The sequence below is a fragment of the Carassius carassius genome, chromosome 38 (genome assembly GCF_963082965.1).
Source record: "Carassius carassius chromosome 38, fCarCar2.1, whole genome shotgun sequence".
Classification (NCBI taxonomy): domain Eukaryota; kingdom Metazoa; phylum Chordata; class Actinopteri; order Cypriniformes; family Cyprinidae; genus Carassius; species Carassius carassius.
This window is the reverse complement of record NC_081792.1, coordinates 24038707-24065267: the sequence shown is the minus strand read 5'-3', so window position 1 is coordinate 24065267 and position 26561 is coordinate 24038707. Positions and strand designations below refer to the sequence as shown.

Below are 26561 nucleotides of genomic sequence, written 5' to 3'. Positions count from 1 at the left end.
GTAAGTAACGTTACTTGTCTAATCCATTCAAACAGATCTGGTATGACTGTTTTCTGTTTCTTAATGTTTCATGCAATATTTTCACAGGCCCCTGAAGGCCCTCCAGGACCACCTGGTGACCCAGGATATAAAGTGAGTATTAAAAAAAAGACTGGTCCATTTTTATGTCTTGATGTTGCTTGTTCTTCTATATGCATAGAAAGCACCTGTTTATTCATATGAAATGTTATTCATGTTTAATTCACTCTCAGCATGCACAGATGACTGTGGTCTGACCTTTTTCTTTTTCTACAGGGAGAGTCTGGAAGACCAGGCATGCCAGGAGAGAAAGGAGATGTTGGACCTCCGGTAAGCATCAGCTTTTAGATACGCTCCTGTTCAGAGGTGATAGTGGGTGTTTGTAGGTGTAAATCAGAAATTTCTGAGCTCCTCCACATTCATTGTGATTCATAAAACACTTGGGATCAATTGTAATGCTGAAGTTGCTCATATTTAATGTAGGGGTTTAAAAAAGACTCTTAAGCTTAATTATTCAGCTTTAGCTCACAACTTTTTGACCTATGATTTTCTGCTGGCAGATGATTAGATATAAGAAAAAAATCACAATTTACTAAAGAATCTAGTTTATTTTTGCAGATTTAACAGAAGTGAGGTGTCATAACTTACATCTAAAAGCCCATTTACATGTTCAAATATCCTTGAATTCACTTTTAGAAAGGTTTTACAAAACACTGACAGCCAATTAGAATCCTTATGATCTTTAAAAAGCTCAATCATTTAAAGAGCAGACGACAAAACTGCACTGCACACTTTTAATAAATTGAATAAAATAATGCGTTGAAGTGGATGCTAATATAGTTATCGTTATAGATGTCGTTATTGTAGTCACTGTTGTTTTGAATGGGCTTTACACAGTATGCTAAAGGTTTAGCATTAGCAAAAAAGGTTTTCTGGATTTCTTTGTTGATAATCCAATCTCAGCAAAACGCCCAACTGACTCCGAGGTCCTTCATCTTCTGCAGCTGTTACGATTTCAATGATCTGTTCAAATGTGGTTTTTTTTTTCCTCTCTGAATTTGCCGGTGGACTTCCTGTCTGAAACATGCATACGGTTTTACTATGTTTGTAAGGATGTCTTCTAAAATGTACTCCTTTGAAGTGTCAGAAAAGAAGCACACACACTGGGAAGCATCCAGCTATGATATTAAACAGCAAATGGTGACTGAGCCAGCTATTTTATTATTTGACAGCAAACGCTGATTGTGTAGACATACTATAACAATGATCACAGCATACAGTTGACCCCATAAAGCCCTGTATATAGAAATATTTTGGTTAAAGATACAATCTCAGACTTTAATCTGGCTTTATCCTTGTTTATCCTCACTTAAGCCCTCTTGATATTGTCACTATACGTTTCAGGGCAGCCATATTAGCAAATATCTCTGCATTAATTATTAATAGCACTACCATATCCAGCTAAATTCTTTTTGCCATTCTATCTAATGTTTCTTTCCTTCTCCTATTAGGGAAAACCTGGTGATCCCGGTCCAGTCGGTTACCAAGGAATGAAGGTCTCTCTTCCACTCTCTCTCACAAATGTTTACGTTCTGTTTATATTACAGTTAATTTGTGCGCTCTTGCCGAAGCGATAATCCATACTATTTTCCTTTCCTTCCAGGGAGACCAAGGAATAAAAGGTGAAAAGGTAAAAGAGAAAGAGCTTCCTTACTGATTCAACAGACACTTTTTTTTTATCTAAAGCACATTCTAAGATTCTCCAGTTGATTATTTTATCTCATAATTCATTCTGGATCTGCAAAACGTCACAAATACACTTGTGTTTTATCTGTAGGGTGACAGAGGTCATAAAGGCTTCAAGGTGAGCTTATTTATTAGCGCTCTCTTTAAATATTCAGTTTTGCATGTTGTTTATCATGCTGAATTGAATCCCAATCCTACTTTTAGGGAGAAAAAGGTCGTCATGGTATTGATGGCTTCGATGGACGTAAGGTAAGTGCTTATGTCCTCTTCCTATATGATACAAAAACAGCATTTTAAAGAGATAAAAATTGACCAAACCTGTGTAAATGTTCTTCTTCCATGAACCAAAAATGAGACATTTTGCATAATATTTGCAGCTATTTCCCATATGTTAGGAGTGAATGGAGTCAGGGATCATCAAGGTCAAAGAATGACTTCAAAAGATCATAAGTGTGAAGAAAATGCCATATATGACTATATTTTAAAGAGATGACACTGAAAATTAGATTATTTCAACCAGAAACCCTTCTGATAGTTTTCAGACCTTCCATATTTTTCCAATTTTTTTTTGTGTTCATGACCTCAACAAGTGGGATGACGGAAAATGGAAATTTGTGAAAAATTATAAATGTATAAATGTAAATGATGGTTCAAGGATTTTTAGTAATTCTTACATTTTGGTTTGTTCTTCATACAACGCTATCAAATGGCCTTAGGAGATTTGGAATATAGTGCACAAATTGTATGGTTCGTCTTTTATTTGCTTTTTTGACAGCGCTGCATCCCCTTTCACTTTCACAGTGCACGAAAAGAAGTGTGAATGTTCTGCAAAATAACTCATTTTATGCTTCAAACCAGTATGAAATTACATGAGGATGAATAAATGAATTGAATATTGACAAATAACACTCTGCTGTTAGCTTTGACGTTATTTCTCTCTCATCTTCCTGTGCTGCTTTCTCTGGCATCCTGTGTCAGATTTCAGGTTAACAGTATGTGAACATTAGATACCAAAAACATTGCATGGCCATCTCTCTTATTTGCTGACACTACTGCTTCTATTTCTGTCTCCTCTTAAGTGTGTCTGCCCTTTGGGAAAACAGCCTAGTCTTGTGTCTCTGACCCTTGACTTCACCATTCTTCATCCTTGAGTCGATTTGCTCCTCGATTAGCTCTCAGCATTGTACTGTAACTCTTTCCAAGGCATTTTCCCCTCAACAAGTCACTGTCTCTTGACTTCACTCCCCCATCCGTTCATGATACAGCTGAGTTCACAGTAAAACTCAGTGTGATGTACAACTTTCTGTTGTTATTTTCGTTCTCCACTGCATGCAAACTTGATTTGTAATGTCTTTTCTTAGTACTTTATTTCTTCACTCTTTCTTTGCATGGTGTCACCTTTGAGGTTATACATTCAGTTCAGGGTGTTTGACTCCCACAATGAAGAAGAGTGTTTATGTTTTGTGTGTTTTTGAATTATATTTCATAGGGTGAGCCAGGATTCTCAGGCCTTCCAGGCTGCAAAGGGTCACCAGGGCCAAATGTAAGTACAACTATTATCTGTAAAAAATATGTCATTTTTAAAGGGAAAAAAGAGTGCATCATCTGCACTTTTTTAGCCATGGATAAGCCATAATTAAATCAGAGGTAGTCATGATCAAGCTATATATTCATTTTAATATTCTAAACATATATTATATGCGTGTTTTTAATGAGCATGATAATGGAGGATTTCAAAAGACTTCTCATTGACCATCTGCATCACATTCTGAGTTTCCGAAAAAATTGGGTTGTGTTATTTTATTTGGAGCTAAAATATCGAAAAAATATATTTTATTAAAAAAATACCAGGAAAACAAAATTGCATAGGTTACGTTAGGTTTATAATTTTTCATTAAACCAGTTAAAAAATTTTTTATTTCCAATTCCTCAAAGGTGTGAGAATAATAATCTAGATTCTGCATATTCATATTCTACATATTCAAGATTTACAGAAAACAAGTATTGATATTTTATGCATTTAAAGTTACAGTATCTTGTTTAAAGGATGTTTAGGTATTTTTACTGAGGGAAAAAAGTTTATTTTTTAGCAAAACAGCATTTACAATCCATATTATCTCTTATATTTCTAGTTTCTTGTATCATTAAATGCATTAGTATCACATGTGTGCATGACAACATGCATGAGGAGATTATGCAGATGAGGTCATGCATAATAAAACAATGAAAACTCCATATATTTTGGCAAGGACACTAGGTAGGGGATAACACTGTGTATATGTATATTTATTTACATGCTAACAGGTTAGAGTGCAAAAAATATATTTATATAAATCCTATTTGTTCGCCAGATGTTCTTTTTGTGCATATACTTATAGGATGAAATTATATATAAATATATATATATATAGTATGAAATTACTTGCAGATTTTATACTTGTACTGACTTACATTAAGTGTTTACAGGGTACTTTTGCGTGTTCATTGGCTCCCATGACTGTCTATCAGCTGAGTGCATGTTTACATGTTCACATGTTCATACTACTTTGATCCAGATGCATTTGAGCTTCTGTTGATCCAGTATGATTTGAGATTTATAGATTAAGTTATACTGTAGTTCTACAAGTTTAGATATCAGAATCTTATTAGCTGAGAACTTGGCTCATTAACCAATAAAACATCACTTCACTAGGACTGTGGATGTTCCCAGCCCTTTAAGCAATGCTCATAGGCTGAGCATTTTGTCAGTCAGTTTTATGAGCAGCTGTTTCTACACAGCCTGCATCTGGAGACCAGGATGTGGGATGTTTGCCTCACAAGCAGCTAAACATTTACCAAATTTGACATCCAAGCTGCTCTCACAACTCTGCACGGTGTTTGTACTTTGTTTAGATTCTGTAGTGTAAAGAATATGTTAATAGAAAAGTAGTATATTTGGTTGTGTGTTTTTCTCCTTTATTCATAAAGAATTTTTTATTTCATCTGGTAGGGCTTGCAAGGAGATTCAGGTCCTAAAGGAGATCCCGGCCCATATGGATCCAAAGGAGAAAGAGTAAGGGATAAGAATGAAAGGTTGATTTTAAATTTAGATTAAGTTAGAAATCAAGATCGGACATCAACAAGAGCTCTTTGTCTCTTATTCTCATCAAGGGTGCATTTATTTGATCAAAAATAAATAAATAAATAAAAATGTAATTTATTATTGTGATGGTATGCTGACTTGGTCCTCAGGAAACATTTCTTATCATTATCAATGTTGAAAACAGTTGTGCTACTTAATATTTTTGTCGAAACAGTTATAGATTTTTTTTCAAGAGTTTTTTCAAGACTTTAATTTTATATGGAAATCTTGTGAAATACAAAATCACTTTTGATACATTTTATGCATCCTTGCTCAAAAAAAGAAATCTGTCCTTTTTTATTTACAACAATTTATTTATTCATTAATTAAAAGTTTATACCAAGATCTCTGATTTTGGATTGCTGGCTTTATTTTGGCAAATCAATTTGAGACATAGACATTTTCTCAGAAAAACGTCTGAGACTTGTGAGAAACTCGAATGTTGTCTTAATGCGATTTAATTTGTGATAACCTTATTATGAGTCATTTCAAGCGGTAAAACATCTTTAGAAACATATCTTCTGGGTTTGATTTCAGGGAGATCCTGGCAGAGATGGTGAACCAGGAAGACCTGGGAACTATGGGACTCCAGGAACAAAGGTACAGAGGATCTTGCATTTAATATAGTTTTATTTCACCACATTTATTTGGCTAGTAAATGTAACATAACCTTTGACAATGGTTAGTTATAATTTACTAATGCTGTTGTTTGACTTTATGGGATTTTACATCATAACTCGTTTTAAAGGACATTGGCTTATCTGCAATCCAATTATTTGTTGTTTCAGGGAGAAAGGGGTCCTCGTGGCGCCAATGGTGATAAAGGGGAGAGAGGAGATGATGTAAGTGTTCTTACTCTTTTTTTATTATTTATTTATTTATTTTACTTTTTTTTTAAGACTTGGATTCTAAACATGCAATCAAGTAATGTGTGACAGACCTGCTTTTAGTATATTCTAACAGTTTCTTTGTTCTTTTTAGGGATCACCAGGACCAGATGGCCCAAGAGGAGAAAGAGTAACCAAGCATTTTTATTTACTTTTGTATTATAGTAGCTTGACATGTGAATGGTTGTGTTTCATGCTGTTTGCAGATGTGGGTCTTTTTTGCATTTTTTATATATGTAAGCGATCTGAACGGATGTGTTTTTCTATTACAGGGCATACCTGGTGAGAAAGGTGAACAAGGTTCCCGTGGTAACAGAGGGCCCAGAGGCGACCCTGTGAGTATATGTCACATTTAGAAAATATCCCATAATACATCCCTTCCAAACACAATGGTAAAACCCTGCTAATAATTTAAAGTAAACTTGAAATGATTTAAAATGACATTCTCAAGCCATTTATAATAAGTTATTTTGTGGACTTGAGCGTCAGATACAGTTCAACAGATGCATTTTAATATTTAAAAACATGTGAACAAATTTTCCTCCTTGACAGAAATATCTTACAACCTGTGTAGTAAAAGATGACATTATTTTAGGCTGTAGGGTCGACTGAGTGTCTGAAACTCATTAACTCTGTAAATTCCTTATGACATAAAAAGGGTGAAATTATGAGATACAAACTCATAGTTTTATGTCAAAGATTTCTATGCTTTAGAAATTTTAGGTTGTGAATTCTGGTAGTCAGTGTTGATATTTCAAATCACCAAAACAAACACGCCCCTACCCCAAAAGGGTCTCGCCCCTATTTTGATAGCTCCGCCCCAAACATATGTACACAACCCAGGCAACGATTATGGCGGAATCTGCTGTATTATTATCTGCTTTATTAAACATATCTTACTTGGTACTAGGCCTGACTCAGTGTTTTTGAAAAATACTTGCATACCCCCACCTTTAAGCCTTTGGTGTTTATGCACCCAAGAAAAAAAATTACGTTTTGAAAGAATGATAAGTGAAGTGAATGTGGACTTTTAACTCTGGCAGGGTGAACCTGGGCCCCGGGGTGAACAAGGACGTGAGGGATCAGCAGGGCCAAACGGAGAGCCGGTGAGTGAGTGAAGAAAACCATTATAAGTCAAGTTATCACCTTTATTTATATAGCGCTTTATACAAAATTGACTGTGTCAAGCAGGAAGATAGTTTGTCAGTAATGCAAGAGGAAAAAACCAAAGAGTAATTTTCCCAGCTAAAGTCAGTTCATTGATGATTCAGTGATGCCATCATCCAGGTCAGCTTTCTTCCAATAGTGTCTGTGCAATCAGTGAAGCGTCCCCAACTAAGCAAGCCAAAGACGGCAGTGGCAAGGAACCAAAACTCCATTGGTGAAAAAAGCTGAGAAAAAAACATTGTTTTCGTTGACTGAGTGTCTGAAACTGATTTAGGCTGTAAGTTCTTCCAGCCAGGCCCTAATAACATAAATACATAGATAATTTCACATAGAAAAGCACTGGTGATTGTTTTAGATTGTTTAATATGTATGTATTTATAGTTCTGTCATGACAACTCTCAGAAAGATTAGTATGGTAATATACTTTGCAAGGTTAATGTTCTACGCTGCTGCTGCAGAAGAGCAAGTACTTAAACTTGCTGCTGTGAGCATGTAAGAAATACTGCTTCAGCACATAAAACATACGTGAGATTATGCATAGCAGATCTATACAGGTGGAGCTGGGCAAGGTAGAGGGTTTCTGAAGCGCGCTCCAAACTGCTATGGCAGACACTGGACAAGTATTTGAATGTTGAGCAGCAAGCCCATTGGATGCTGATGCAACAAACACCAGTTGGATACGCCATGCGTATAATGACATTATTATATCAGATTGAGTTAGATCGGCCTGCACCCTCTATAGTTTCATGACACCATCTAGAACTTTTTTTAATTTTTTTTTTACATAGACGATATGTGCATAATGCGTTAAAAAATTATTGTCTCAATCAAAGGGTTTGGCTAGTTTTTAGCCATTGAGTAGCTTTAGAAAGGACATTGGGAGTGATTATACATGCCAGACCTGACCTGACAATTTTGAACTTGGACTCTTGAGGCTTACAACATCACCAGCTGCACCACAGAACTCTATGCATGTTAGTTCTGTCAGCACTTGACTTCTCTCTACAGCTCTTGTAATCGGCCAGTCCAACTGCAAACAGGCCGACAAATTTCCGTTGCCTCTCAGGGCTCTAAATTTCCTGTTTAGCTTACGTGAGAGTGTTTGGAGCATGTGCGTGCCCAGTGGCTCCTGTCGTGCTCAAAGTCATCTGTTGTTTCTTAAAAACAGCCATTTTTTGTAGCCCTGCTGCTCTTAGGGCTCTCACATAATCTTCATTAGAGACTACAGAGGAATGCTCACTTTTGTGCTTGAAGTTACCAGTGAATCATGAGTTTTAATTTTCACTCTGAGTAACTCTGAGTGAGCTCTCATTTTTCTGTTGGCTTTGTCTTGGCGGAAGTATTTTCTAATAGAGTTTGAGTGGTAGGGATGGGAAAGAACCAAGTGTTTAAATAGATGGAAATCTGGATGGGCTTCTGAACTCATGAGCCACTGCTTTCTCAAAGCCTGCTTTTTAACTGATTTAAAGAGTTAGTTCACCCAATAATCAAAATTTTGTAATTAATAACTCACCCTCATGCCATGAGGGTTATTAATTACATAATTTTGATTATTGGGTGAACTAACAATTTAATTCGCCTATTTGTAAGATTCCCCTCTTGGAAATGTAATGCTGCAGTAAATACTAAAAACCAACCTTTTTTTTTTTCATTAGCGAGTCATTTAACAAAAGTATATTTTTAGTCGATGACTCTGATTTTTAAGGTATGTATGATTTGAACTGTATGATTCCAATATGTGGTCATGTTGTTATGAATGGCTCTCTGTCTTCAGTGTCCACACCTTTGACTCTTGATTGACTTTGATCCTCCACCTTTACACTACAGTTTATTGTAAAATAATGTTACATTAAATCAATACATTTAATGTGTATATTATATATATTGTAATATTATTAGAATGGTTTAATATATATTAATTAATAAATTAGAAATACATTTTAAAATAGTTATAAATGTTATATATGTGACCCTGAGCCACAAAACCAGTCTTTAGTCACTGAGGTATATTTGTAGCAACAGCCAAAAATGTTTAGATTTTTCTTTTATGCCAAAAATAATTAGGAGTAAAGATCATGTTCCATGAAGATATTTAGTAAATTTCCTTCTGTAAATAAATTAAAACGTATTTTATTTTATTAGTAATATATACATTGCTGAGAACTTCATTTGGATAACTTTAAAAGGTGATTCTCTCAATATTTTTTTATTTTTGTTGCACCCTCAGTTTCCAAATTTTCAAATAGTTGTATCTCGGCCAAATATAGTCCTATCCTAACAAACCATACATCAATGGAATGCTTATTTATTGACACTTATGGTCTCTTTCTTCTCATATACTTATTTTAAATAATAAATTATATATATTTTAAATAATTTCACATTTAATTAAAAAAAATGGTGAGGTCACACTGGCCTGCTGGCTTCTTTTAAAAGGGTTTTGGTTTTTTTTAAGAGTTTGTGGTTTTTTAAGAGTGTTTTTCAGCCTCAACAGAGTGATCCCTAATATATTTGTATACCTTCAGGGATATAATTTTCCCCCATTTCCAACAGGGCGAGCCAGGAAGGACAGGGGCACCAGGTTACCGTGGCGATGAGGGTCCTGCTGGGCCAGAGGTGGGTAAAGTTAACTAGTCTTGACTCTTGATTACCTTTTGACCTGACCTATTACTGCATCCATGACTGATCTACATTTCCCATGTTGCATGTCTGTGCTTTAGGGACCTAAAGGGCCCAGAGGAATCAAAGGCGCCCCAGGAGACAGAGGCCTGATGGGAGAGAGGGTGAGTTAATCCTGTTGATCTTCAGAACTGGTTTTAACCAACGAAAGGCAGTTGTCCATTAATGTAACAATATTTTTTTTTTTTTACCTGCTTAGGGTGTAGATGGACCACCAGGAAATGGAACCGAGGGTTGCCATGGCTTCCAGGTAGAAGACCTCTCAATTTATTAAACATTTTTCTCTCGAAACTCTTGTTTAAGTGTGTGTGTGTGTATTTGTCGTTTTAGGGTTATCCTGGGCCCAGGGGAGATCCAGGAGCACCTGTAAGTATCCTGAACCCTACAGAAGATCTCATTTTGAATACAACCCAACAGTGTTCAAAATGTAAAATTCCCATTAACTGCTTCCACTGAGAAACTTATTTTTATTGATAATGAGTAACACATTTAATTTAAGTAATGATATATGCTCATTTCAATAAAAAACTTATATTTACAGTAAAGTGCCAAATCAGTCTGCAGAGAGAGAGAGAGAGAGAGAGAGAGAGAGAGAGAGAGAGAGAGAGAGAGAGCCATTAATCACAGTTGCTGTTGCTGAAAACCTCCCACTCTCATAAATCATTGAGAATGATGTAATCAAATCAGTTATATATTTTCATGTTTGAATATTTTTTCAAAACAGTTATATATTTTCATGTTTGAATATTTTTTCAAAACAGTTATATATTTTCATGTTTGAATATTTTGCACGGAACTTTAAACTTACAATCAACTTAATATTATATTAATTATAATTATATAGTTTTGAGTGTGATTGAGTAGTTTTTTCCTTCATCAAATACATACACTGTTGTGATTTTGTCATATTTATTTATGTATTTATTTATTTACATTTATAGTGACACTGACACAGCAAAGACAATTCCTCTTAACTAATCTTCCTTCTCTCTTACACTTTCTTTAAATTCTCACTTTCAAGGGTGGAAAAGGAACCCCTGGACCCAAGGGAGATGATGGAGAGCCAGGTGACCCCGGAAGAGATGTGAGTCGTTTTAGATGCACTTGTGCTCAGGACTGTTTACTTTTGTTTCTTTCTTTCCTCCTTAGATTCTTTATCATTTGTGAACCTGGACCACGAAACCAGTCTTAAGTCGCTGGGGTATATTTGTAGCAATAGCCAAAAAAACATTGTGTTTGTCAAAATTATTGATTTTTCTTTTATGCCAGAAATCATTATAATATTAAGTAAAGAACATGTTCCATGAAGATATTTTGTAAATTTCCTATCGTAAATATATCGAAACTTAATTTTTGATTAGTAATATGCATTGCTAAGAATTCATTTGGACAACTTCAAAAGCGATTTTCTCAATATTTAGATTTTTTTTGCACCCTCAGATTCAGATATTTAAATAGTTATATCTCGGCCAAATATTGTCCGATCCTAATAAACCATACATCAATGGAAATATTATTTATTCAGCTTTCAGATAATGCATAAATCTCAATTTCGATAAATTGACACTTAAAATGGTTTTGTTGGTCCAGGGCCACATTTCATCTCTTCGTCTCGTAGTCCAAGTTTTCCGTAGCTTGCTTATCACTTTTCTCCTGTCTTTCTTCCATCTTGACCTGTTTTTCATACATTTGAATAAATAACTTCTCTTCTAAAGAATTGGTGTAGGTTCAATACAAGTTAAGCAATATCTAAAGTACTGTAATCAACTGAGCTTCTCTTAGAGTTTTGGTTGCCGTCTTCAGTGTTGAGTTCAGGCAGCTGTGTATTTCTTGTCATGGATTCAAGGAAGTTTAATTTCCTAATTTTTTTAAGGCTATGTTTTTATTCAACTTAGTTTCAAACAGCTAGAAAGGACTTCTTAAGATACATTATTTTGCCTTATTTTGTTACATTTCATCAGAAGTTTTTTTCAGTTAACTTACACAGGGTAAACAACTTCATCATTCTTGAATGCATGCATTAATAAAGAATTTTTTTAAGAGACCTGTGATTATTCCAACTGGATGGAAAAACAAGATTGCTTGAGAGCAGAAATTCACTGGAAGTTCATGTTTAACACTTTTTTTTTTAAAGCCAGACTCCTCAGCTGGTTTACATTTTGTAACAGCCCCCACACACATTCAGTTCAACAGATGGATCTCCAGCACTCTCACAAAACAACATGTGCTGCAAAAGAGTCACACGTTTGGACACAGGGCTCTTTTTTGGGCAGATGATTGGTTTTAGATGGTGGAAGTTGTGATAAAGAGTTTTGTATTTGGTCCATTAAATGAACTTCCTGCTATCCGGTGAAGTTTCGATATGTTGTTTTAGAACAGCTAATAGGACATTTGTTGCAGTGGAGGCATTAGTGCTATGCTTGATTTAGCCACTGCATTAACATCTCTTCCTTTTGAGAGAATGCAATTTCCAATTGTTACATTTTTAGGTTTATTTGTGGTGCATGCTAGTACATAGTATTTGATTTATCTATAATAAAGCAGATGAGACAGTTGCATTGTACTTAAGCCTTATCTCTGGCTGTCTTTTTCCCACAAATAAGAACAAACATCTCAAAGAAGCAATCATTCTCTGCCCTGTCTGTGTTTACAAGTGGAAATTTTCTGATTCATGCCAAAATAAACTTCCCCATCCATCTGGGGTGGTCAAAAATACCACTAGTAGCCTGAAAACAAAGAGTTTGATCCCGTGCATTCGTCATTTAGGCTTATTCCCACCAGGAGATGGAAGTCTGTGGAGATTTGACAGGGAACTGACCACAGTTATGACGGCTAATATTGTTGTTTCTCCTGTCTAGCTGTGCACTTCTGCAGTGCAAATTTTTGACAAAACGGCTCACATGTTCAGTGCTTTGATCAGGCCATTTTGCACATCTGCAGGATTAAGATAACAGCATTTTCATCTTAGACAACGCTTCAGTGCTTTTCATTTGATCTAATCAGCAGGTAGATGTTGAGCAGTTTGTTTTGTAAGCCAAGAACCCAAACTTAGATCCCAATGGAATAAATTGTGCAACAGGACTAAGAAAAGACTGCAGACTTTGTAATGTCCCACCATACTGTTCATTATGTCACTTCCTTACATCTGGAGCATATCTATTATAGGACTGGGCAGTGTGATGCTATACTGTGTGATGGTAGAAATATGTCAGTATTGTTAAAATTAAATTAATATTGAGTTTATATGTTTATATTGCTTTTATTATATTCTTTTTGAATTTCCAAGTAAAAAAAAGAACGACATTGTAATATATCCTGTGATAAAAAATGACCTTGAGTGGCGAGGTGAATGTCGCTGTAAACATCACACATATCAAAGCGCTGAGCTCATGTTTCATTTTTACGTCACTTCATTGTGGTTGTACAAGCAGACACAATGGCAATTACTACATATGCTCGCAGTCTTTCATCTTCGGTCATCTGGAGTTGATTTTTGCTGTTCTGATGCCCAGACTGCTTCAGACTGTGTTTGTCTTTGTCCATGCAAAACCAAAAATTTCAAGGTAGTGGTGGAGACATGCATATGTAGAAGAATTGTTTTACAGCTCTTGGCTTTTTCATGGTTTCAAGGCTTTCTTTAGAAATGATGTTCTAATTTTAAAATGATCGCTTTCTCACATGAAAAGAGTGATAGTTAGTTCGTTTTTTGTTTGTTTGTTGAGAATTGATAGAATTCACACACCAGATGTTTGGGCTTCATAAAGGCCTTTATGTTTACATGCCACACACATTTTGCAGCAGATGTGTGTAAACCATTTACACATGGTGATCTTTCTATTAAAGACATACAATATAGCCTTTCTGCAGACTTCTGATATTGTCTGTTTGCTAAGGCTGTTGCTGTTTCTTATGCTGTTTTCGTATGTCTAATTAAACTCGTGCTATTGAACTTGTTCGGACTAAGCAATTGGCCAAAAAAAGGAAACAATGTATTCTTTTGAACTTTTGTTGAAAGAATCCTTGCAAACATGTATCATGGATTCCACAAAAGTTTGTTTGCCATATGAGAATGATTTCTGAAGGATCATGTAAAAATCCAGCTTTGCCATCACAGGAACAATGGTGCACAGTAATGAAGTAGTTTTACTTCAGGCTACTTAAGTAAATTTTTCAAGTGTCCGTGTTCCTATAGCTCAAGTGGTAGAGCATTGCATCAGCAAGCACAAGGTTTGGAGTTCGAATCCCAGGGAACACATGTTAGGAAAAAATTGTTAGCTTGAATGCATTGTAAGTTGCTTTGGATAAAAGCATCTTTTTCCAAAGATAAAGATGCTTTTATCCAAAAAAAAAAAAAAAAAAGATAAAGACGCTTTTATCCAAAAGTACAGATACTTAATTATAAATTAAGTATCTGTACTTTACTGGAATAGTTTTATTTTGAGTAACTTGTACTTTTACTTCACTACATTCTAAAGTATAAGATCATACTTTTTACTTCACTACATTTCATAAAACGTATTGTTACTCCTGATAATATATCACATGCTCTGAGATGCAGAAGTGGCTTCTGATTCATGAACGAACTGATTCTTTTCAATGAACCATTAAATCGGTTCGCAAATCCCACTAAAGATTCATTGGCCAATTGGAATGATCCGATTGCAGCTGTTCTTGAGCAGACAACTCACTGATTCAAATGATCCGTTTAGTGCTAGTCTCCAGTTATCTGTTACTGAATTCCCAATCCCAAGTAAGAACCGGGAGATCTTGTGAGCGCCCGCGCATCTGATGCTGTAAATTACTGATGTCGAATTTTAGGGTTAATTGTTGTAACGGAAAATCATATTTAGGTCAAAGCTGTCAGATGTTTGCGAACTAAATTTGCTGTAAAGGGTGATCTGTTTTAGCCCACTGAAATGCTTGAATGCAGACAAAATCTGACAGAGTCTCTATGTTTTAGGTCAAAAAACACAGATAAAAGATAAAAATAGATAGCATAACACAGATAAATAAAATAACTCATGCACGTTAATCTTCCCCGCTGCTGTAATGTTAGCAGTTTTACTAAAATGCTATGCATTTAGCCATATTGTCAGCACAAACATGTTACTATGTATCTGGATCAACTAGCAATGCTGAAAATAAGTCAATAATGTTAGCTGATGCTAACTGTCAATGCTAAATTGAGGTATTTTTCTAAATTAACAAGAGCTCTTAATTTTTATTCAACCTCTTGATAAATTACATCTGAGGGAGAAAGAAAGGATGTGATGTTCAGAACATAATAACTACAGTAATTATGTAATCATTATGAAAGTCTAATTATAATTTCCTTATTGGTTATTTTGGGAAAATCCCAGGTATTTTTAGCAGTAGGATTATAAAAATATATGCTAATAGGGCTGCACGATTATGACAAAAATCCTAATTGTCGATTATTGCAAATGCAAACATGCATTTGGTTGTGCTAGGATCAAAAAGAAGCAAACTGACTATAATTCCAAAATAAATCATTAGCAGAATTGCAGAGGGTATAAATTAACGTTTTACAACTGAATCTTAAAGACTGGCTAGGGTCTCTTCAGAATAAACATCAGGTTTGGAGGGAATAACATCCACAGTAATGTAAAAGAAAGAACAATTTAACATGCTGAACAATGATTTGGAGTTACCTTAAACTGCTGAACTGAACTGAACTGACTGAACACACACATGAATGTATGGGCTATAAAAGGCCTTTATTATTCAAATGCAATATTTACATGTTATCTTAACATTTTGCAGCATATGTGTCTCAGATGTTCAAACATTACACACAGCTGATCTCTCTGTTTATGAAGAAATCTGTTATTAGTAGTTTTTGCTCACTATTACCTCTTCTTGTGCTTAGGGTGCAACTCATCAACATGTTTTTAAAAATACTTTTATAATCAATTAAACATGATATCAACAACCAGAACACCCACCTGCTAGTTTGTATGTTTGTTTTGTTGATAAATAGAGCCAAACTGATTGTGTCTGAAACAATGGATTATTAGCAACATGACTGTTTGATATGGAATCTCATTAGCAAGATCTAAACTCGTAATGTGAGATAAAAAGTCGCAGTTTCCTTTTTTTTTTTTTTTTTTTTTTTTTTTTTTTATAAATCTGTGCTGGAAATAAGCAATTATTGTCCTTGCTTTTCAGAGCTGTGAGAAATAAACTCAGTCAAAAGTCAGAAGTTAGAATTGCAAGTTTACAATTTGCATTTCATAAATCGCAATTGCAAGATATACTGTAAACTTAGAATTAAAGAATATTCCAAATTTTGAAATACAAACTTGTAAATGTGAGAGAAAAGTCTGAATTTTGAGATAAAAACTCATGATTTATGAGACATTAGATCAGTTGCAAAATATTAACTTAAAAAGGTCTGAAATGCAAGATGTTAACTGCGAGTTTAACCTTGTCATTTAACCTTGTCTCTACTGTGAGCTCGTTAGGAAAACATCTGGGACAATGAAGAATTTGAAGGTAGTTGAAGCAGCATTGCAGAAACAACTTGAAAATGGGGATAGGTGGTTGGTATTATCTGACTGCCTGACTGTAATCTGGATGTATCTGCTGGGTCGGAGGCAGAGCCGTGCAGATGCAGCTGAATTATTGGCGACCATCTAAATTGTTTATATGGTGTGATATAGCTGTCTGGGAGAGTTTGAAACAGCTGATTGCGATGCTTATAGTAATAATATAATAGTAAATCTGAAAATCTGGAATTATGAGAGAATTTAAACCTGCAGATGAAATTATGCCATTACATGTAAAGGAATGTTGGCATAATTTAAAATAATATAAATTTTAAAATGTTATACTGAAGATATAACTTGAATGTAAATAATAATATTAGAAAAGGGCAAATAGTGGCACATTTTCTCAAGTGCATTCCACTGCATAAAATGGTCACAAATGGGAAACACAGAAAATGATAAACTAAATAAAAATTATAAACACATTTTACTTAATATTTATACATTTTTATAATATTTATTTTTATTATTATTATTATTATTATTTTTATTAGCGATGTAAATGACAGATACTCACCACATTAAAATAGTGCAGCTACTAATAACACCTTTGTATTTTCCAGCCTAAATGTTTATATCTTGTGTTCCACAGAATGACAGTCAGGGACCAGATGGGCCTAAAGGACCCAAAGGTCACAGAGGATCAGAAGGAAACCAGGTGAGTTCGGCATTCCATGTATTTAGCTTTTGGTTTCTGAATATTACCCTACCAGTGTACGTAATGTAATGTTCATTGTTCTCCAATGAACGTTCATATGAGCACAATGTTCTGCACCATTTATAGTGTTTTATGTCAGTATCCTGGCATAGCTTAAACACTGCATCCATGCTTTGGATCAGTGAAACCAACAAACTGATCTACTGTTGGATTTGAGTCTTGGAACCTTTGAGATCTGCAACAAATGTCTGATGTCCAAAGACACAAGAAAGTTCAGTTCGACCATTTGTTGAGAAATTCAATGGAATGTGATCAACAAATCTAACCCCAAAATTTTGATATAGTATCAAAAACACATGCTCACTTACCCTAAAATATGTCTAGGGCTGCTACAGCTAATCGATAAAATTGATTATTGTCGATAATGAAAATCACAGACAATGATTCTCATTATCGATTAGTCTGGTCTGCCCACAGTGCACATACAACTGCAGCCGGTCGCATTAAATTACAGCAATGAATAATGCATTTCTATGGACAAAATGCATCTACAAATATTAGAGGAAATAGAATGAGCTCTTGCAGGAAAACTATGTGATCCACGCTGCCCAAAAACATGATAAATCTTTATTTTAAGCTTCAAGCTGATGCATTAGCATAATGGCATTTCAAGAGCTTTTACAGATATATGTATGTGTGTGTGTGTGTGTGTGTGTGTGTGTCCTCGGCGCAAAAAACTTTTAGTTAACGGTCATATCCTTATCTGTACATGTCACAAATTCACGCAAACCTTTCCATTTTGAAATAAAAGCCCACAGTAGAGAGGGAGACACTATTCAGTGCAAAAACATTTATTGTGCTGAAATATCTGTTGTTTAACATTTACATTTAGGTTTAAAAGTCAACACGCAGTGCGAGTACTTTATTAGAGTAGGAACTGTGAAGGGACAGCACCGTGTAATTGTCTGAATATAAATATTAGACATTTTTACAGGATTAAGAAATTACAGTAAGAGGAGACTGACTGTGATCAAAGTGCACGCGACGTATCTTCCTGCAGAGCTTTCTGTTATTTTATTTGTCTTTGTTATCTTTATTGTTTAATTTTTGATCTAGAGATTTAAACTATATTCACTATATAGCCTACAGTAATTAACACATTTCTTAAAACAAATTTTTGTAAGGTCTTTAACCAATTTTGTAAGGTTTGTGCCACTGCTGCTCTTAACTAACAGTATTGGGAATTACCAAAATCATTTTTTAGCTTTCTGTATTGGTTAGACCTCCAATATGCATAAAATTTTTAGTAACAGTAGTAAGCTATTTTTAATGCTATAATACAATTATTGCTGTTATCTGATTGTCAAGTGCTTTATAGTATTTTTTTATTATTATTCAGATACCCAATTTGTCAAAACGTACAGTACATAAACAATGCCAATCCTAATTTTTGTATTATGACAGGTGGTCTAATAAATTGTTAAACATTGTATGTTTTCATAGCATTCAGTTGTTTTAAGGACATTGGGCAGAATGTAGTGTGTTTTGTCAGTAAAATTAAAATAAAGAAAATAGGGGGTTTAGTCCGATTCATCGAAAAAATAATCAGCCAACTAAGCAATTAACAAAATAATCATTAGTTGCAGCCCTAAATATGTCAAAAACCTGGACCTGAACCTGATTAAAGATTAAAAAATAAAAAAATTAAATCCAAATCAGATACATTTACAAGATGATTGATGCTATTATATTTTCAGAAGTAATCAACCTGGCTCTTATACTGTCCAGAGGAGGCAAGAAAAGTTCTTAAGTGTACAGATCTTAAATTATGTTGAACAGTTCTGAACAGCAATGAGTTATGGTTATTAGTTTAAGTATTTGCTATTGAATGTTCAAATGCTGAGTTTTGCACGTCGCGTGTGGATCTGCCAATAACAAATGCACTGGGTTATTTGGCCAATAAGAGCAGACTGCGCTTGTCGGAAGGAGGGATTTTGTAGAAAACGACACATTTGAGAGAGACCGGGCATAGAGGACCTAAAATAATGTATAGTATTTGAAAATTAATGTGTTTTTTGAACATTAAAGCATGTCAACGTAATCCGTTACACCAAATACATAAAATAATGATCTTTAAAAAAGCATCATATGAACCCTTTAAGAACTTCTTTGCTCTGGCAGAATTACATCTGTGTAACACATAACAAAGCAGACAGTGACCTTTGTGCAGACCTCTTTATGTCGCTCGATATTACAGGACAAGTCATAATTGCATTTGGTGTGGGATTTCATGTGCACATTGTACATTTCATCAATCTTGTTTTCACGCACAGGGACCACCAGGACCACCTGGGCCTCCAGGAGTTGATGTGAGTGAGTTTACTTGAACCTTTTTAACATGCACCTGGACGCCGGCAAACTGAACACTCTTTGTTTGCAAGTGTCAATGTTTATGAATAGATTAAATGAGACAGGACAAAATTTATCTTGACAAACTAGATATCATTACAAAGATCTAAGCCTCAAGCATTGACGACAGATCGCTGTTTTTCAATGGAAAGCTTCTAAAAAATGTATTTGCTAAATTTGTGTAAACAGTACACATCGAAACATGAAGAATAAAAATGCAGTACACACAAGATTCGTCGTAATAACGAGTCATAAACACATCCACAGCTTTATATCCCACTTATTATTTTTTTCAAGGCACTTCAGTGTCTAAAGCTTATTATATTTTAGTGTCTAAAGCTTTTTATATTTTAGTGTCTAAATTTTTTGAGCATTGTCAACTCTGGTTGATAAAAAGTAAAGCCCAAAGGGTCTTCTTTCCAAAGACACCAAAAGTATGTGTGTAACAATCATAAGTAAGGAACTGTTGCAATTTTAAATCAGGTCACTTTCACTTTCAGCTGTGAGTCCCATAATGGGGGCTCTGGTTAACAGGTTAAACAAACTGAGTTTAACTGAATGCACAAATCTAAGAAAGGCACACATTATTGGATGTAGTCTAATGCAAATGTTCCAGCACAGTTCCTGTATGAAGAGACAAATAGCAGTGCAAATGGTGACTGTGATCTTGATAATAAATGATTCTGGGCATTCCATAATTCACTTTCAATTATTTTTGTGAATTACACATCGCTGATAGTCAGTAGCAATGGAAGTCTCTAGCCAAGCACATACTAGATTACTCCTTTTGTGGAATAAAAGCATCTTTCTATAGCACACAACAGCTGGCTTGTTCCAATTGCATATGCAAAGAAATTAATGCATCACAATACTTTTTAGTACAAACTTTTTTTTTGCAAAAAATCAGGAAATCTAATTCCTCATTACCTCTTTGTTGTATGTTGGTATAGTATGTGCTTTTTAAAAAGTGTATTAGCAGTAATTGTGAGTCTTTGGGGAGTGTTGTGAAGAAAGTGCTGCAGAATTTCCTGTAATTAAAACAACATTGATTTGTGGCTCCATTTTGTGATACAAAATGGCAACAGAGAAAATCAGTTGCAGAGGCAGCAGTCTTCTCTATTATTATCTCTCTCTCTCTCTCTCTCTCTTTGTAGGAATGTGAAATTCTGGATATCATCATGAAGATGTGCTGTGAGTAGACCTGTTTTTGTATTTACCCATGACTCACTATTTCATTTCACTATCTCCATAAATGGAGTACTGCCCGTCAACAACACTGATTTAAAAATTAATGTTGACTCGTGTCATGAAGTGATGATACAGCAATCCACCTTGCTAGCTCAGTGTTCACAAAAACTCATTCACTGTGTTCATTCAGTGTTCACAACCCAGTTCACAAACTAGACCAATAGAGAGAGTTGAGTAAGGTGTGAAAGAATTGAGATAATACTTCAAGATACTAAGTAATACCACCATTTATATATACTCTTCCAATGTGGAAGAAATCATGCATTCATATATGCCAGATGTAAACTATTATTCAGATTATTAAGTCACAGAATCATCTCTTAATTGTTTTTGAAAGGATATTCATTATTTTGTTTCATGACTCTTGTTGGAGCCATAGGCTTTAACCCAGAATGGATTCATTTAACTGTGCATATCATAAACATTAGTTTTGGAAGCTTAACTTCGATATTTAATATCACCATCTGGGCATGTGAAAGCAGGACTAGTCTAATTTGAGAGAAAATTCTGATTCTTTGACCAGAATTGTGCAAAGGCTCAGTGTGAAAGCACACGCCAGTTTGAAGGAAGGGGATTCAACAGTATTAACCAATCAGATGCAATAATAGGGAGTGGGCTGTTGTTTTACTTAAGACTTAAGTTAATTAGGGTTCTCCCCGTATGACCCTTGGGCTTAAGCCCTGCGCATTCATATTAAGTTGCTATTGTAATAATAATAATAATAAACACTTGTGTCAGTAATTTTATAAATTACATTAGTCATGTACAGTAAAACACTATGAGTCATAAATGTAAATCTGTGTTAAAAATGTATTATGAATGAAAAAATAAAAGAAAGAAAAAGAAAAGGAAAAAAAGCAGACAAAATTGTCCTAAATAAATATCTGTTTCAGCCAAAAAGAAAAATAGGTCGGACCATTTATTTGAGATTAGGCTGCTTTGTGTCTGTTAGAGTTTTACCATTTATTCTTACTCCCAGACATATTACTTTTGTGTTGCTCTGTCCAGACTTTCACAGATTGGTTTATTTTGTGTCTGTATATTAGAGGCTTATGTAAGCCATTGTTCTGTTCATTTTTGCCACCAAAGATTAAACACAGATTATGCTCTTTTTTTAAATTCTGCATTTGAATTATAAGATAATAAAAATGTCAGTTATTTAGGTCAGTGCATTAACTGTTTTTTTTTTATTATTGCATGAATTAATAAACTTTTATAAATGTTTATTATATCCAGATTAGATCTGTAAAACTGCCAAATACCCGTGGATCCCTTATTGTGAATGTTTTGAAAGCACATGCGTTTCTGATCTGCCTGATCTTTTGTTCTCAAATTTGATGCAAATGTAATGTGTTCTCTCTTTCTTCCTTAATTTCTTTCTTTCAGCTTGCTGTGGTAAGTTCCACGGATTTGAATTATATAAAAAAAAAATTAAAGTGTGATTTTAATTAGCGTTTTGAAATACCATCTCTATATGCATGTTTTTTTTTTGTTTTTTTTTTAAGAATGCAAATGCGGACCCCTGGATATTGTCTTCGTTGTGGACAGCTCTGAGAGTATTGGAGCTACTAACTTTGCCATCGCTAAAGACTTCATTGTGACGTTAATGGACCGGCTCAAGTTAAGACAGGTCAACTTTTTCAATCACTATGAGACTCATTAACATTTCAGTTATCTGTCAATTTTGATTTGTTGAGTTATAACAACCATATACACAGAGGGAGACACATTTCTTATTAAGATTAGTGGTCGACCTAAATAGGGTTTTCAATGGTTGATTCATAAATTATTACATTTGGTCCTCCTCTCCAATGTCGAATATGTGGCTACATACTAGATGCATAAGCTCTTTTGAATTAATTTAACTTATGCTGTATTAAAGTTGAGCTTCCTTGTCGTTTCTTTCAGTTTGGTGCCAATGAGTCTCGTGTTGGCGTGTTGCAGTACAGTGGTGCAGGTGCTCAGGAGAGCGTACAGCTTGGTGACCCCAACGTTACGACCCTGACAGACCTAAAACAGTATGAAATATCAATGTTCTCTTGTTAAGAGCCACAGTCTGCACACAATATGGCAAAAACAACTTTAAGATATGCTTCTGTAGTTTGAAAAAGTTTGTTTTTCTCATCATACAAGCTTGCATTTTGTGCACAAATCTGGCATTGTATCTAAAGAATTAAAGGAAAAATATCTTGTCGTTCACTTTAGAGCTGTGAAAAACTTCCGCTGGCTGGCTGAAGCCACGTACACTGGAGAAGCTTTGAGTGTCTCGCTAAACAGGTTGATTAGCAAGGTTGCGACGGATAGGAGTATGGTCATTGTCCTTACTGATGGACGCTCCAACACCGAAAGGGATAGAGTGCCCCTAGACGTGCTGTGTGGAAAGGGACTGAAGGTAAACTTGGACAATATTTAAAAAAAAAAAAAAAAGCATGCCTCAACACTCTGAAAACACACCTGTACAAAGCGTACAATTGCATTTTCCAATACCCAGCTGAAATAAACACAAGTTGCAGTAACGCACCAACAACTTTTATTCCTGTTAATTATGCTGATTATCAATTAATCAGGATTTATTTTAGCACAGTTACTTGCACAATGAACTCAAAATACTTTTATATACCTGTACTTCTACATTTTGATAATTGCATCACATAACCAGCTTCATATGTATGGCCATCCTGATATATAAAACATCCATTCACATCAGCTTTTGTTAAAAAGAATTGATTAGGTTCATTGTAGGGTTCCGCTCACTGGACATTTCATTTCTGAACTGACGTGATATGTACAACAACCAACATAATAAAACATTGCCTATATCACGTACTTCTGTTTTGGATTAAACTGAGCATGCTTTGAGTGCCTCTCACTGGATATTTAAGGTTAAAAGTGTAGCAAAATGTGCAAGAAGCAACATAATATCATTTCGCAGAAGTGGCAAAGTTTTCCAATGAGCCTACATTGAACTTTGTGCTAATCAACTAATGCAATTGTGTGGTTTTCAAGGAGGTGTACAGAAACAGCTTCCACAGAAGTAACATTTATTATTCAATGATATGAATCAAACATGGTTAGGGAAAACTTGTGATCCAATGACATTTGATGCTATTGGCATGCAAGTACAGTCCCAGGACATGAGGTTAAATTAAATTCACAACCAGAAAGGATGTACTGGTAGATGAAAACTTTTGACTCTCTTCTGGTTTCTGGCAGGTTGGAGGCATTGGAGTGATGGATTATGCAGAAAGGAAGCCCAATAGAGAACAGATTAATCAGGTTGCATGTGAATCTGATCGCACAAATAGCTTCTCCTTTATCTTAGACAACTATGGTGTTCTTCTGGAGGACAGTTTCCTGCAAAATTTGACTAAGAAAATTTGTGAAGGTAGGTTAAGTACTGTATTTACTGCTGTCTCTACTGCACATCTTGGGAGCTTTGAGGGTTCTGGATTTGATTTTGAGAGATATTTACAATGTTGTTCTTTTTTTCACAGACAAGAAGTGTCCCAACTATATTTGTCCAAGTAAGTATTGAACACAAACCACATTTGTCAGTGTTTTTACCATGAGATGATAACGGTTACACCTTCTTCCTCTTGTCCAGTTTCATTTAATGGCGACACTGATATCCTCATTATGATGGACAGCTCAGCCAGCGTGGGCAAAGAGAACTTTGAGATGACCAAGGACTTCACAAAAATGCTGGCTGAGCGCTTTTTGACAGCAGGAGGAAGCTACCTGGTCAATGTTGGTGTTGGCCAGTACAGCAGCAATGCCAACATGGAGGCCAAATTTAGCTCAGATTACAATGAGGTGATTGCTCAAATCGCAGAAGCCAAGTACCAGGGTGCAGGTACTCGGGTAACAAATGCTCTAACCTTTGCCATTGAGCGCTTCAAAGGTGGTGGAATTAGGAAGAAGAAGCTGCTGGTGTTTTCGGATGGTCGTTCCCAAGGCGTCGACAACATCCAGATTAAAAATGTTGTGAGGCAGGTGAGCATTGCTGGCATTGAGCTGTATGTGCTGGCCATTAACAACCATCTAAATGAGATGCACCTGCTCACCTTGGTGAGCCAAGGCCTTCCCTATAACTACACGTATGTCCACAAACACCTTTTCAAAAGAGCTGACTACCACTCATTGCTTACTGGGGTCTTTTACCAAACTGTATCCCGCAAGATTTCCCTGGATTAGAGGGGGTGATTCGGTAGTGGGAGGGGTTCAGGAATAAAGGGAGTGGGCGGCAGTATAGTACAAACTTTGATTGTTTCAGTTTTTTTGTCAATTTTTTATGTGAATGACATAACTGAACTTTTTCAAAGTTTTTCAAAGTCTCTGTTTGATTTCATAAAAGACCGCAAATTATTGTGTCAGAATTCTTAACAAAATACCTATTTTTTATGTCACTTTGCAAAGTAAAGGGATTATTCAAGTCATTTCACAGTTTACGTCAATTGTTGTAGTTGGTTCTAGTGCTTTGGCTTTATGACTGTATTTAGTTTGCTGTCTGTGACCGCCAGAAATGAGCATTATCCATTGTTGAGGGCATGGATTCTTTTTTTTTCTCTTCAATGGTCAGGAGCTGAAATCATCTATAATGATGCAGACTTAAACTCTTATATATATGCAGACTTAATATGCATTATATCTATCTATCTATCTATCTATCTATCTATCTATCTATCTATCTATCTATCTATCTATCTATCTATCTATCTATCTATCTATGACAGCATGTATATGTATGTGTGTGTATATATATATATATATATATATATATATATATATATATATATATATATATATATATATATATATATATATATATATATATCCGCCGGTTCCTGCCTCCTCCTTTCTGTGACTACGAAGGTTTTCTATAGCGTTACACACACACACAAACACACACACACACACACACACACACACACACACGCACGCACACACGCACACATGCACACACACACACACACACACACACACACACACACACATATATATATATATATACATACATACATGCATATATACTGTAAAATACTTTGAAATAAAAAAGGTATTGGCATTTGTTTTTGACCAAAAGTTCTTTATCTTCATTAGTCTGCGGACTCACTTGAATATAAATTTGGTGCTACCAATATCAACACTACATTAGCTCCTTCAGTTATTCAATTGCAGGTTTCTTCAAAATTGTTCTTCAAGAGTTTACCAATAGGTTTCTTGTGTCCAAAATGTATTTGAGACCATCCTCAAGGCTATTGTAAAGGTATTTCAAATAAAGGATGCTACACCCCACCACTAAGGCCTCTGTCATGTGTCTGTCTTGTGAAAATTCCACAGTCCACCAAAAGACACTGTGGATGATTACTGTCAGTTTACGTGGAATATCCTGAAATGCTTTTTTCAGTAATTTATCTCCTTGCATATGCAACAAATTTTCAAGTACTTACTGTCTTCCATCAATTTATGGCTACTTTACATTTGAAAATATGACTTAAGCCAATGGATGCTATCAAGGAACACAAATATGATCTATTGAAGTTATATGGTTCAACCGGGTTCAACTAATTTTTGTAGTTATAGGCTATTTTTTTCCCCTTAATGCGTAAGTAAGGATACATTTTTAAATACAGTGAGGAAGATATATTTAAACTGACATATTTAAACAGCTACGTCCTACAAACTGCCCCTTTAAAAGTATCCCTGCACGCTTAGTTAAAGATGTTTTTAACTTTGTTGGGTCAAGCATTGTATCTTTGGTTAATAGATCTCTCAGTTTGAGGCGTGTACCAGCTGTTTTTAAACATGCTATTGGGCAGAGAGCTGCCTTTAATCATCTTCAGTCATTTTTAGATTTTTATTTTTATTCATCATTTATTTAACCAGGATATTGAGATGAAATCACTTCTTCCAGGGAGTCCTGGCCAAAATGGCAGTACAATAAGTTTCACAATAAAAAAAAATTAAAAACACATAAACAAAATTATACCCTAAATTCAGATGATTACAAATATGTGACAAAAAAAAAAACATCAACAATCATTTACTATTAGCAATTA

At 35.0% G+C, this 26561-nt stretch overlaps 1 protein-coding gene across 1 annotated transcript in view; it reads left to right on the top strand.

Annotated features, from left to right (window-relative positions):
- LOC132119203 (collagen alpha-1(VI) chain-like) overlaps positions 1-24705 on the top strand; it is a 29247-nt gene extending 4542 nt beyond the window's left edge. The window contains 27 exon segments of the mRNA XM_059528996.1: positions 88-132; positions 295-348; positions 1530-1574; positions 1682-1708; positions 1856-1882; positions 1969-2013; positions 3254-3307; positions 4754-4816; positions 5423-5485; positions 5674-5727; positions 5867-5902; positions 6045-6107; positions 6816-6878; positions 9493-9555; positions 9660-9722; positions 9818-9868; positions 9949-9984; positions 10640-10702; positions 16780-16845; positions 19179-19214; positions 20409-20445; positions 21889-21897; positions 22008-22132; positions 22411-22520; positions 22708-22894; positions 23716-23899; positions 24089-24705. Coding sequence (XP_059384979.1) covers positions 88-132; positions 295-348; positions 1530-1574; positions 1682-1708; positions 1856-1882; positions 1969-2013; positions 3254-3307; positions 4754-4816; positions 5423-5485; positions 5674-5727; positions 5867-5902; positions 6045-6107; positions 6816-6878; positions 9493-9555; positions 9660-9722; positions 9818-9868; positions 9949-9984; positions 10640-10702; positions 16780-16845; positions 19179-19214; positions 20409-20445; positions 21889-21897; positions 22008-22132; positions 22411-22520; positions 22708-22894; positions 23716-23899; positions 24089-24705 — 2286 coding nt within the window.
- The last annotated feature ends 1856 nt before the right edge of the window (positions 24706-26561 follow it).